Source organism: Hesperophylax consimilis, chromosome 2 (genome assembly GCF_061612785.1).
Source record: "Hesperophylax consimilis isolate HC1 chromosome 2, BYU_Hcon_1.0, whole genome shotgun sequence".
Taxonomy (NCBI): Eukaryota; Metazoa; Arthropoda; class Insecta; order Trichoptera; family Limnephilidae; genus Hesperophylax; species Hesperophylax consimilis.
The window spans coordinates 33,576,773-33,591,111 of record NC_142837.1 but is presented as its reverse complement, the minus strand read 5'-3'; the positions used below and the strand labels follow the sequence as shown (position 1 = coordinate 33,591,111).

General features: G+C 42.6%; 1 protein-coding gene across 2 annotated transcripts in view; it reads left to right on the top strand.

Moving 5' to 3' along the window:
- rump (heterogeneous nuclear ribonucleoprotein rumpelstiltskin) overlaps positions 1 to 14,339 on the top strand; it is a 34,164-nt gene that overhangs the window by 1,599 nt on the left and 18,226 nt on the right. For both annotated transcript variants that reach the window (XR_016303762.1, XM_089642391.1), the window contains exons 3-5: positions 11,506 to 11,668; positions 13,544 to 13,604; positions 13,855 to 14,032. Coding sequence is in view for 1 of the 2 variants with exons in the window: in XM_089642391.1 (XP_089498517.1) it covers positions 11,506 to 11,668; positions 13,544 to 13,604; positions 13,855 to 14,032 (402 nt within the window). In the remaining variant the exon portion in view is untranslated. The remainder of the gene's footprint in view (positions 1 to 11,505; positions 11,669 to 13,543; positions 13,605 to 13,854; positions 14,033 to 14,339) is intronic.

Here is a 14,339-nt window from a genome sequence, read left to right as displayed (position 1 = left end):
AGTGCAGCATTTTTTCAACATTTCTGTACATTTACTGATATCCATATCTGTTGATTGTAGAGATTTACTAACGACATTAATTTGAAAAAGTATGTCATACCAAACAACCAACGAAACTATGAAGCTGAAATCTTTTAACTGTTCGGCTAGAGTAATAGCCTCATGAGAGACTTGAACATCAGTTTTCTGAGTTTCAATAGCCAAAGTAATTAAAGCGTCATGGATGGCACTAATTTGATAACGGACTCCTTTAACACTGTTTATTCTTGCTTCCCAACGTGTGTCACTGAGCTTTTTTATAGTATATAATCCCAAATGATCGGTTAGAATTTTCCATCGATGAATAAATTCGATTCTTAGAACGACGCTGAATTGTTTCATTGTTCGCTAGTTTTTTTATGAAATGAGAGTTAGAGAAATGTCGCCCTGTATCGTCCTTCTGAACATTCTTCTTTCTCTTATGAACTGCATGCGGTGCAATCGAAGGTTCCATTCTAGATTCTAGCGTTGCAACCATAACAATTTTTTCCTTATATTTAGGGAATTTACGAGTAAGTAGTTAAGTAGGCCTCGTTCAAAGAACGAGGGATATAAAGGGGCGCGCCGGGCGCCTGTGGCGCCTCTTTAAATCCGGCACCCTGGGCGGTCGCCCAACCGCGCCCTACCCTAACGCCGCTTTAAACTAATAAAAACTATAGATGATTGTATTCACATTCAAATAAATTACAATGTTGATGCGGACTTGATGTGAAACTAAATGCCACATAATAAGATTTTTTTAGAATAAATCAACCTTTCAATATAAAATTAACAATGATTCTCTCACGTCTGTAAATGAAATCTGTGATCTTAGCATAATTTTTGATTCCAAATTTAATTTTCTTTCTCACATCAATACAGTGACAAATAAAGGATTAAAAATGCTTGGCTTCATTCTCCGTAATGACAGACTTTAAAAACATGTATCAACATCAAAAATCTTATATTCTTCTTTAGTAGACTAGTTAAACTATTATCAATTTATGTCTAACAGATTGCCGCCACCTGTTCTTCGATCACCAATACAAAGCCATATGTACAAATCTATTTATTAATGAACGTGATGCTAGAATGTACATATCTTATTATTATTTATTTACATTTTATACAGGCAGATAATAATAATAATATTTGGATGATTTGTATAGCGCCGTTATTGTGCAAAATCACCTCAAGGGTTCTGTACAAATATACAATACATTTCTATAATGATCTATGTTATTACTAACTATATATGTAGATATATACAGTACCATACTTACCTGGTAGGTCACTTAAGATTCACACTTAATTAACATTAACTAATTGTTTATTAGCGAAATTTAGGACATAATTGGATATAATTCTGGATTTGTAATTATTTTTAATTTATTTTATCTTATTATTTTAATTAATTTTATCTTATTATTTTAATTAATTTTACAATTGGATTAATTTCTCTCAGGAATGGTATATTTGATTTAAGGGTATGACAGCTTAAAAAGGTAAGTTTTTAGTTTAGACCTGAATTCTGTTGGACTTGTTATGGATCTTAGATCCGGAGGAAGCCTTCGTCCCAGATGCTCGGAAAGCGTGATCACCAAACTTAGTATTTGGCTTGCGCTTAGGTTCTATCAGTCTGCCTACAGCTGATGATGTTGCTGATCTAAGAGTTGACTGCCTCAGACCAGTGTGACCAGATGTAGGGTGGGGCCATTTCATTGATAGATTTAAACACCATCCAGCACAATTTGTACTGGATCCTTTCAGGGCACTTGAGCCAGTGAAGGTTACGAAGGTGTTTTGAAATGTGCGAATATTTAGAAACCCCGGTTATGAGCCGTCACTTGAGATTAACACTGTTTATTGTTTAGGAAAGGAAAAGCAAACTTTATGCTGGGCGGTACCAGAGTACAAGGTTTTGATCAGAATTCATCTTCCTAAATATGATCAACCCCTCAGTATAAGACAGATTTCGAATAATATAAATCCAATAAGAAAAGTCGAATATAATTCTTCTATCTGGTCCCCTCACATTAAAATCCACTCCAATTCCATTGAAAAAATTCAACATAAATTTCTAAGATATATTAACTTTAAACTTGGGCTACCAATAGATACTATAAATTACAACCACTTGATGAAAGAATTAAAATTATTAAAACTCGCAGATAGAATCCTCGTTTCTGACTTGACTTTTATTTTTAAAATTTTAATTGAATTGTAGACAGCCCTGATTTATTGAACCTAATAACCTTCAACATACCAACTAGAACTACTCAATAAAAAATCTTTTTAATTACAAGAACAATATGAGGACTGAGTCGTTTAGATACTCACTTGTACCTAGTTTACATGCAGTTGGCAATAATTTAGCAGATATTGTAGATGTGTTGAACTTCACGGAATATAGTTACAAGACGTATAGTTACATACCTCGTTAATATTAACACACTTCGCCCAGGAAAGGTAGTTCTACCTTTTGCGCCGGCCACATTTCAATGGCAGAAAAGACGGAATTAGTCAATGTTTATATATGAATATTATATACCAATCTCTTTGTAAAGGTCCCAACTATATGTACATTATTATCCAATCGTAATGCAAGTCTTCTTTTTATATTTATCTTTGTGCCTCTCGTTTACATCGGAATTTCAACAAAAGGATAATATAAAGGGTGTCCGGTGGTAAAGTGCAGTAACTTCGGGAGGTGATTCTACGTGATCGTAGGAGTAAAAAAGATAAACAACTTTTTCTGAAATTCCAACTTTTAGGTGTACCTTTAAGCTAATAACGAAAAATTTCTCCGACGTGCGTAGACGGCATTATTTTTTTCGTCGTTGCCAAATCTACATCCCGCGCCCCCCCGGTAACTAATACCCGCTACCCCCGGCACCCGAATTCAGTCGGTCAGCTGGTAAACTGTCCCCCGCACCCCCTCCTGCACCCCCCCGCTATTAGTAAATCGTAATTCAGTAAACAAACGTGTGTGCTTTGAATGTAATGTGTCACCTAATTTGACGCGCGGAGTAAACAACTTTGAAAATTTAATTTATCTAGTGTTAAAAGTCTCATTTAAATAAAAACTTGTTAATTTAGTGTCTTTAGTGGCGAACCCATCGCTCAGGGAGTGGAAACACGACCTGCAATAGCCATCCCAAGCTAAGGTGTGGGATACCGTGCCCAGGGCTGAATGACACTGGGGAACAGTGTCACGAACGGTTCCTCCGAGACACAAGGTCGCATCTCGGAGTATACAGACCTTACCCCGGCATTCGGGGCTCTGCTGGGGTGGACCTTTTATTTCCCTAGATACTCGTGGGACCAAATATGGACTGCAAAAACAAAGACAACACTGACGAGGGACCTTTAAGGAACCTAGGGGGAGTGGAAGGAGGAGTTGAGGCCGCCTCGGTGGACTCATCCCTCTTGGGGCCTTTGAGGAACCAAGAGGAAGTGGAGAGGAGAGATGGGACCACCCTGGTGGACTCTTCCCTTGAGGGGCCCTCTGGGAACCGTAAAGAAGGACCTCCGACGGACGCAACGCGGCGGAATCCCCCAGGGGATCCAGACGTGGAAATGCAAGGACCATCAGGGGACCTGGAAAATAGCGCATGTCGGGATAAGGAAGGCCACTTTCACGGTGGGCCCTCCGAACACCGAGGAGCGTAAATAGGAGGAATGACCTAAGGATTAGGCAGTAATGGCTAAAAACTTACAGTTCATTCAAATAAACTTGCACCGCAGTCCGGCAGCGACTGCAGTGCTTAGCAGTAGAGTCACCCGGGACAGTGTGGACGTCGCGCTGATCCAAGAACCCTGGACTTATAGGGGGAAGGTCAGAGGACTAAACATGAACCAAGGTCTACTCTATTATAACGAGTCGGGGGACAGACCCAGGGCCTGTATTCTCATCAGAGGGATACCTGGCACACTGCTACCCGAACACTGCAGTAGGGACTTAGTGGCTGTGTAGCTACAGGTCACGCTGGACCAAAGAAGCAGGGAAGTAGTTGTGGCATCAGCATACATGCCCTATGACTCTGTGGAACCACCACCCTCAAGGGAAATAACGAGACTCGTCCAGGACTGCAGGGAGAAGGGTAGGGAACTGATACTCGGAGCAGATGCTAACTCGCACCACACTGTGTGGGGGAGTACGGACATCAACAAACGAGGACAGGACCTCCTGGAATACCTGATGGCAGTGAACCTTGAGATTCTTAATAGAGGTAGGGAACCCACCTTCGTTATAAGTAACAGACAGGAGGTGATAGACCTGACCCTAGGAACATTGAGAGTCTCAGGATGGAGAGTATCGGACGAACCATCCCTGTCGGACCACCGACACATAGAATTTAAACTAGAGGGAGAAACAAGCAAAACGGGGACCGATACATATAGGAACCCAAAAGCAACTGACTGGACTAGATACTCGGAGGAACTAAATATAGGAATGACAAGATTCCCAGCTAAATACGGCTGCCCCGAAGAAATTGAGGACTAACGAAATGACTTTTAAATGTAACAATAACCTCAATACTAACTACTCTATTTATTCACCAATTCCAATAATTCATCACCTTGCAAACAAACACTGTGGAATTAATTGATATATTTGATGTTAATAATTTTGTGGGTTTCAAAAGGCAACTAATTTCAGACCTCTTTGCTTGTTATTAACTTTTTGTTAAATCTTGTCTCTTTACCTTCCTATGCGTACAACGCATACTCCTTTTTAGTTTCATTTGTTCTGAACACACATATTAATGACTGTATGCATGTACGAACATACTTGCGTTATATGTAATACTTTGATCTGTTTACCATGTTCAGGTCCTATTATTTAAATTCAATATTAATTATGGCATTGGTATTTTGCTATTACTTATTAATTAGTTTTGTTCTATAGATCCAACTAATATAGTTTTTCTTATTTTTTAATTCTTCTCTTTTATAATATTAATGTTTTCAGTTTTACTGGTTTGCAACAAACATGAATAATTGTACGCATATACCAATGTACAGTGCAGAGATGTGCTTTATTTCAAATAAATCCATTTCAAATGGAAATGCAAAATGGGTATTTTCCATTTTGCATTTTAAATGCTTTTCTAAAAACCATTTTGCATTTTGCATTTTAAATGCTTTTCTCAATGCATTTTCCATTTTAAATGCTTTTTTGCAACATTCTTCCTACTATCTCCACTCATCTTTTTTTCATAAGCCCCAAATATCAGTCGGTCCTCAACCTCGCTATGAGAGATAATTTACATTTGTCAAGTTGCTCCCTGGTAGGAGCCCTGGCAATTGAGTGATACCATTACAAAAAATACTGATTCAAATACTGAACATGGGGCCATGATGCTGTAATATTAAATGTTAGATAGCAGTTTCTATGTTTTTACGTTGGAAACATTAGTCCCGCGCAAATTTTTTGTGGTTTCATGATCTGTAGTCGTGGTGTTTTTGGATTTACCATCATGTAATATGTTTGTTCTACATCGATGTCCATTACTAAATGACAAAATTGTTTAAAAATTCTATAATTATTTTAATTGTTTGACCTGAGAAACCATTTTGCATTTTCAATGCATTTTGAAAATAGGTATTTTGCATTTTGCATTTGAAATGCTTTTCTAAAAACCATTTTGCATTTTCAAATGGAAAAGTTTTGACCCATTTCCATTTTGCATTTCAAATGGTTTTGGGCACCCATTTTGCACATCTCTGGTACAGTGTACATATATTTGAAGCTTTCCTTTATTTACAATATCAGCCGTTATTATTTGGTTTGATATTAATCATAGTATTAGTATTTGAAATTTTTTTATACAGTTAATAAATAATAGTTAAAAAAATAAGTTATTGTATATATGTTTAGTATTTACAGTACAAGATTGCTTATTTTAACAACATTTGGAAAAATAGGTATACAAAATATATATTTGAAGCTTTCCTTTATTTACAATATCAGGCGTTATTATTTGGTTTGATATTAATCATAGTATTAGTATTTGAAAAAAAATTTATATATTTAATAAATAATAGTAAAAAAATAAAGATTTGTATTTACAGTACAAGATTTCTTATTTTAACAACATTTGGAAAAAAAGGTATACAAAAAAGTTTTAAGGGTTTAAGTTTTAAAGAGCAATTAAATATATCTACTCTTTTAGAAATTTACTTCAATAGCATCATTCCTCTTCTCTTTCTATGCTGTGCTAGAACATCTGTTCTGCCGTGTGTTACCTTGAACAAGTTGTGGCGTCGACTAGGGCTGAAGTTTGCAGGCACATATAAGCCATAGCATTTGAAGAGGAATGGGTTATTAATAGAACTATGCACTATATATTTAATTTTTTGATTTTATGGATTCTTACACTAACAAGTTGCACTCTGAACTAGCTAGGGCTTATAACAATACCCTTTCATATGTCTAACTGCTTGAAAAGCGACCCCGAACTGGCGGCAGCGTACGCGGCCAAAATTTCGCACCTGATAGAGCGCGGGTACGCAGTAAAGGTACCCGACGCCGAGGCTAGCGTACCGTCACGGCGGAGGTGGTACCTGCCCCACTTCGCGGTCACCAACCCGAACAACCCCGGGAAATTGCGAGTTGTTTTTGACGCCGCCAGCCGCTGCCGGGGAACCTCCTTGAACGACCGGCTGTTAACCGGGCCCGACCTGCTGTCATCCCTGTTGGGCAACCTGTTGAGGTTCCGGGAGGGCAAGATCGCCATAGCCGCCGACATAGAGGAGATGTTCCTCCGCATCAAAATAAAAGCGGAGGACCAAATAGCGCAATACTTCTTATGGCGAGCCGGTCCACTAGAGGCAGCGACCACATACAAGCTGTCCTCAATGATGTTTGGGGCCACTTGCTCTCCCAGCAGCGCGCAATATGTCCGCAACAGGGTGGCCGACCAAGGCGCCGCAGAATTCCCCGCCGCCGCCGCAGCAGTGCGTTCTAAATTCTACATGGACGACTACCTGGACGCCGCCGATTCCGTGAGCGAGGCTGCGGCGCTGGTACAAGGCGTCAGCACCCTCCTATCCCGGGGAGGCTTCCACCTGGCAAGCTGGGCCTCCAACGCACCCGCTGCAATCCAAAGCGTGCCGGCAGAGAAGAGGGCCAAGGCGGCCATAGCCATCAGCAGCGGCGCCTGTGAAACCGAGAAGGTGCTCGGCCTGTCGTGGGATCCCGTCAACGATACATTCATGTATGAGTTCAAGGAGACGGAGAAGGCCGAGCTCATCCGGCACCCAACCAAGAGGCAGCTGTTGAGCACGGTCATGAGGGTGTTTGACCCCGTGGGCTTCGTGGCCTGCCTCACGGTGCGGTCAAAAATTCTCCTGCAGGATGTCTGGAGGTCCAGCGTCGGCTGGGATGAGCGCATCCACGAGGCGCACGCAGCAAGGTGGGCCGAGTGGATCAAAATGCTCCAAGGCCTGAGCATCCGCATACCGCGGCGTTGCCTGCTGAGCAAGGCCCACTCCTTCGCTCTACACCTCTTCTGCGATGCGTCTGAGGCAGCCTGCTGTACCGTGGCCTATCTAGTGGAGACTACGGGAGAGGGAAGCAGCACCGCCACATTTTTGTCCAGCAAGTGCAAGGTGGCACCGCTGAAACCGCTCTCCATTCCCCGCCTCGAGCTGCAGGCTGCGCTCATGGCTGCCCGCCTGGCTGACACTCTTCGAAGGGAATGCCAGGCTCCTATCACCTCCACCTCATACTGGACTGACTCCACCACGGTGCTGTGCTGGCTCCGTACGGACCCCCGCAGCTACTCAACCTTTGTGGCAAACAGGTTGGGGGAGATTGACGAGCTGTGCGACATCGCCAGCTGGCGCTGGGTCCCGACCAAGCTGAACCCAGCCGACATCGGAACCCGGGACCTGGAGGAACCGGACCTCACCCAGAGTGGAAGGTGGTTCACCGGCCCTTCCTTCCTGACAGCGCCGAGTAACCAATGGCCCCAGGAACGGCAGAGCCAACAGCCGGGTGACGAGAATTTGGAAAGGCGGCCAAATTTCGTGGGCCTTACTCTCGCCGTGGAGGATGGGCTGCCCTCCATCCTGCGGTTCTCGTCCTGGAACCGATTGATCCGGGCCACAGCATGGATGCTGCGGTTCATTCGGCGATGCCGCCAGGGACCCGCTAGGCCAGCCGAGGGCCCCCTAGTCCTGCAGGAGCTCCGAGCCGCAGAATGGCGGTGGATAAGGCACTCCCAGGGAGCAACCTTTAGAGCAGAGCTACGCCAGCTCCACTCGGGGCAGGCCGTGCCCAGCAGCAGTCGCCTCGTCTCCCTCGCACCCCACATCCACAACGGGGTGCTCAGAATGGGCTCGAGAGTCAAGGGAGTGAAGGGGGTACCCGAGTCACCCATAATCCTGGACGGTGGTGACAGCTACACCCGGCTGCTTGTGCAACAATACCACACCCGAGCCGATCATGCGAGTGTGGAGACGACGATGGCCGAACTGCGCACCAGCTTCCACATCTTAAAGCTGCGCTCAGTTCTCCGCCGCATAAAACACATGTGCCCCGCTTGTAAAATGCGGCGGGGCAAGCCGTCTCCCCCGATGATGGCACCCCTACCAGCATCCCGGCTTGCACGGCATGTGCGGCCCTTCACCAACTGTGGGTTGGACTACTTTGGGCCCCTGGAGGTAACCATCGGGCGCCGGAAGGAAAAGCGATACGTCGCCCTCTTCACGTGCCTATCGACGAGGGCGGTGCATCTGGAGTTGGCCACCACACTAAGTGCCGACTCTGCCATAATGGCAATTCAAAGAATGTCGGCAAGGCGAGGCCAGCCGGAGACCCTGATGTCCGACAACGGAACCAACTTCCACGGCGCAGACAAGGAACTGAGGGACGCCGTGGAAGACATCTGTCGGGACCCAAGGGTCCAAAACTATGCGACCACCCGAGGGATGGAGTGGAGCTTCATCCCGCCCCGCAGTCCCCACATGGGGGGAGCTTGGGAGCGGCTCGTACGCTCTGTTAAGCGGGCGCTCTCAGCTACGCTCAAGGCGAGAGCGCCAAGAGAGGAGACCCTCCTAACGGCGCTGGCTGAAGCGGAGTACACCGTAAACTCCCGACCGCTCACCCACCTATCGGTCGACCCCAGAGACGAGGAACCGCTGACGCCCAATCACTTCCTCATGGGCTCAACGGGGAGGCGGTCCCACCTGGCCATGTACGGGGCGGCCGAGGAAGAGGTCTGCCTCAGGAAGCAGTGGAGGATCGGCCAACAGCTCGCGGACATGTTTTGGAGGCGTTGGGTCCGCGAGTATCTGCCTACTCTCGCCGCCAGGAAGCAGTGGCAGCAGCCAGTGCAGCCCCTACAAAAGGACGACCTGGTGCTGATTGCGGACCCGGCGCTGCCCCGCAACAGCTGGCCACGGGGACGGATCCTCGAGGCCACTCCAGCCCCGGACGGACAGGTCAGGACCGTGAAGGTCAAAACCAGCACGGGGACCTATGTCAGACCGGCAGTTAAGATCGCGGTCCTCCTGCCGGCCTGTGATCCCGCCTCCAAGGGCACATACAAAGGACCTGTCCAGACGCCGCCCCGACGAACTCGCCACCTCAGGGGGACTGGACGCCGGGGACCACGCCGCACCAAGTCGCAGCACGCCTCCCGCTAAAATGGGTGTAGCCGAGCTCTACGGGGGGAGTGTGACGGACGTACTGCTCCGGGCTCGGCCGCAGTCACCCACGTTAGGATTATAAGATAAATATAGAATTGTGGAATAAAATTAAATGAATCCTAACTGTCCTAAAGAAATAAAATTGTATGAAATGTATGTAATAATGTAAAGATGTAAATGTATGAAGCAATGTAAAATGAGAATGTAAACAATAAATGAAACGTCGGAGCTTGGATAGAGGTATACGGGCAGAGAAGTATTGTTAGAGCTGGTACAATCATGAGAGCATTTTAATTCGGGCACGATTATTAGAGTCGTGCTTATACGAGAGGGAACGTTCGGCCCCGGCCCGAAGCAAGGGGCCGTGCGCCGTCGTAGCGTGCGAGGTGATTCGCCGTCAGAACGTTCCCCAAGCGCGATTCTGAGGATCGTGTCTGAACAAAAGAGGCCGTGGTCGCGTTCGACCACGAGCCCGAAATTACCGGCCGAGAGGCGGTAGCCAACCCGGCGGCGAGCCGCGGGCGCGCCACAAACACGGGCTTCGATTCCAGGAATCAAAGAGAAAGCGGGCCCGTGTGAGCGTCGCTCAGCCAGCGAAGGCCGCCGGGGTCCTATAAAACGGGCAACAGTCCCTTGAAAAGTTAGATATCCAGCAACCACCACCAGCTCTACACTTCTCTCTGCTCTGCCTTCTACCTCGCTCCGACTTCTGACTCTACTCGCCTTCTCTTCTTCTTCTGACCCTCGCCTCACCCCGGACCTCTCTGCCCCTATGACCAGACCCGGATTCTACAGCAAGGACGAGTATCAGCATCGGACCAGCTACAACGGCTACAGAGACGCCCCGCTCGACGCCCCGACGCCACTGAAGGAAGACGCCTTCTGCCCCCACGGATTGGGATCACCGGCCCTATTTGCAGTCTTGTGTGTCACACACTTCTGTCTGGCACAACGTCCATATGGTGGATGAACCTCGGATAAGTTCCATGTGTCCGCTTATGGACATCCGAGGATTTTTTTCTGAATTTGTTCCGGACCACAGACATAGAAATTAATAGACGAGAAGATAATGGCGAGGGGTAAAATCAACTGTTGAAGAACGAAGGGAGTGAATCTGACTTTGATTCGTCAATAAATCAATCTGACAGTAAATAGGCATCTCGCATTATAATATCACCATTTACTTCTTAAAAGTAAAATCTGCTTGGGAATGAATAGACATTTTTACATGGGAGCGCAAATTACTCGCCACGTTATGAACAAATTTGCGAAGTCCAAATTCGGCAAAAAAATTCGGTTCATTTTCAGAGTCGAATATTTCGTTTAAGTATTTAGTTAAGACACTTTTATAAATGTTCATAATTTACTTCCCAGCAACCAACCAGCTTTGTGTTTCGCGTCCACACGTTTCTCGATGTGATAGTAACAACTGATTCATATTATACGATGTGAATATGCTTAAAATAAAGTAAAATAATGCTTATATATGGAATGTAATACGTCAATTGGGTTTATTCTCTTTTTCACATCTATTTTTACAAGTTTTCATAGTACAAGTCAACATTTTGCCGTGTTATTTCGTAAAATGAACCGATGATGCCTCGACCATAGTTCGCACAAGAATGATGACGTCACGTTTTCAAATTTCACTTGAGGCCATACGCGAGCACAGCCGGCTCCAATGGAACCGGTATGGGGAGTGGGGATAATACGCTTTTAATCACTTAGGGCAGGTCTACTAATATTCATATGTCTATGTTCCGGACCATTTATATATTTAGTTTGGTGCTGAGTCTATACACCACTGATATTTATGAATGTTTTCAGGTTGGCGATGTGGCCTTTGTAGAACTGTTTAATGACGAGAATGACAAGCCACGTGGCTGTGGCATCGTAGAGTTCTCCAGTCCTGAATATGTGAAGAAGGCCATGGAGGTAATGCACAGATTCCCGCTGGAAGGGAGAAAACTAGTCATTAAGGAAGATTATGGTATGTAATTTATTTTTACTCCTAGTAGTATTTGTGACTTATTTTTTCTGATTTTTGAATTTCTTATTATATTTTCTCGGTAGACTTGTTTGCAATTCAAAATCCCCAAATGCAACTCAAGTAAGCGAGTCTTTATACTGAACATTTTCTAAAAGAGAACTTGCGCTGTTAAGGTTTGGCAAACACAGTCAGGAATCTGAATAAAGAATGTTGTATACCTACTCGAGCGATTGCTTGTATATTTATTTTATTTTAATATTACATTTAGTTACAATAGTGACGTATTGCCCATCTCACTAGGTGTGTAACGCCTGTGTTGAGATGGCAATTTACATAGTGGTTGTTAACTCGGTTTTAGATTATACAATATTGTGAAAATGTCAGATAAAATAAAATCAGTATTTTTTTTTGTTTATTTTTAAATTATACAATTCAAGAAGGAATGTAAAAGATGAGGGCGAAGCGATAATAATTTTAGGTAATTAATTAATTATCTTAATATCTTGGTCAAGTTTCAGTTTGACCAAGAGGCCTATTATACATATATATATACAGTAGGCACACTTTTTAGTATGTTATGAAATTCTTCTAATGTATATTTATATATTTTTTTTATTTTAATATAGATCATAGTTACATACATACATTTTTTGCAAAATATAATATTTAGGTACATAATTGCTCATGTATACCTTATCAGAAAAGAGGAGCTCTTGTGCCTGATAAGGGAGCCACGATTCTTACTTCAGTGATTCAATGTTATGTGTAAAATATAAATATAATATATCCATATATTTTTTTAATATAAGTTTTTTTTGAAAAAAAGTTTGATTTTATTGATTTGTTCTTGTTGGTTCGTAATACAGCGCAATTCGGAAGGGAGATTATTGTAGTTTTTTATGGCTTGGTAAATATAATGGTTTTGCATTTGAGTTGTTTTAAAGATTGGCGTAATAAATTGATTTCCATTTCTCATCAGTTTGTAAAATTCTTGATATTCTGTGTTATTTTTTTCTTTACACATTTTTATAATTGAAGTTTGCTTAAATATATCATCAATATTTGGTACTGGAAACATTTTAAAAAGCAATTTTGTTGGGAAAGTAGAGTTTTTTTTAAGTATTACTTTTATAATAATTTTTTGCGAGACTTTTACTGAGTTTAGGTTGTTTTTATAAGATCCTCCCCAACCTATGATTCCGTAAATAAGCAGGGAGTGGACAAGAGCATAATATACATTTTTTAGTATTTTCACATTTAAAATATTTCTTAACCTAACAAATATATATATACATTTCCTTATTCTCTTTACTAACTCCGTAATATGGCTTTTCCATTTCAAATTTTCATCGATGATCACACCAAGATATTTAATTTCAGAAGAAGAGTTGATTACAGTACAAATAGGATTAAGTAGTTTACAGTTGACATTGTCACAATTTTCATCATGGATTATATGATATTTATATGATGTTAAGGTTTGGCAAACACAGTCAGGAATCTAAATCAAGAAAGTTGCATAACCTCTCGAGCGATAGATTGTATATATATGTACATTTACCATATTATTTGATTAATATCATTCCTCAAAATATTAATATGGAAACATATAAAATGCTTACTACGGTTTCAAGCCAATGAATCCTCCTAGATTTCACCATTTATCCCATTTTTTTTAGGTACTATTTTGGCACATTATGACGAGCGATTGTACAAAACGTTTTTGCAAATTTGCCATAATGTGCCAAAAATTGCTCAAGTGGATATCCCACAAGTCATACTGTGGGCCCAATTTAAAAAAAAATCTTCAACCTTCTCATGTGGTCAAATTTAATGTATGCTTAATATTAATTTGGCTGAATTTTGATGTTGCAGGCACTGTACGCACTAAGCACGGCCACCCGGTGGGACACGAAAGAGACGATTCAGGAATGAGGTAAATAGTGTTGATTCAACCACGTAAAATTTATCCAACAAGCAAACTTACTTTTTTCGCAATATGAAATAACACCCTGACTCTAACTGCCTTATAAAGTAAAGTAACGTGTCATGACTTTTATTCAGTTTTTTTGTTATTTTCAAGCGCAGTTTTTTTTGTATTGAAATTTTTTCTCCCTGTATAAAAATAAACTCTTTTAAATAAATGTTTTTTCTGTAAAATCATTATTATTATTTGTTACTTTCAGGAATAACAACAGAAACGGTGACAATTGGTTGAACAACTCGGGAGGGAACAACGGGGGAAACAACATGCAGCAGGGGGGTGGGGGCGAAGAGAGGTTCAACACGTACGGTCTGAGCCTGCAGTTCCTGGACTCCATCAACGTGCGGGGCCCTCTGCTCAACCGCATCTTCGTTGCTAACGTAAGCTAACCTTATATTCCCGGGTTACGAATAACCTTGCAATGATTGAAATCTTCTATCATAGAAAGCTGAATTTGTAGCTTTTGTAATAACGAAGGACTTAGCCTAGCACAGGATTGATAACCTAGTAATATTTTAAATCTCTTTCTATCTTAAAAAGCTGAATTTGTTGCTTGTAATGATGGAGGACTTAGCTTTGCATTCCTTGGTGTAAACTAGAGATAGGTAAAATTAAGCGAAACCTGTTGCCATGAGAGAAAAGTTGCAATTAAAATTATATTATTTGTATAACTACAATAATTTTTTT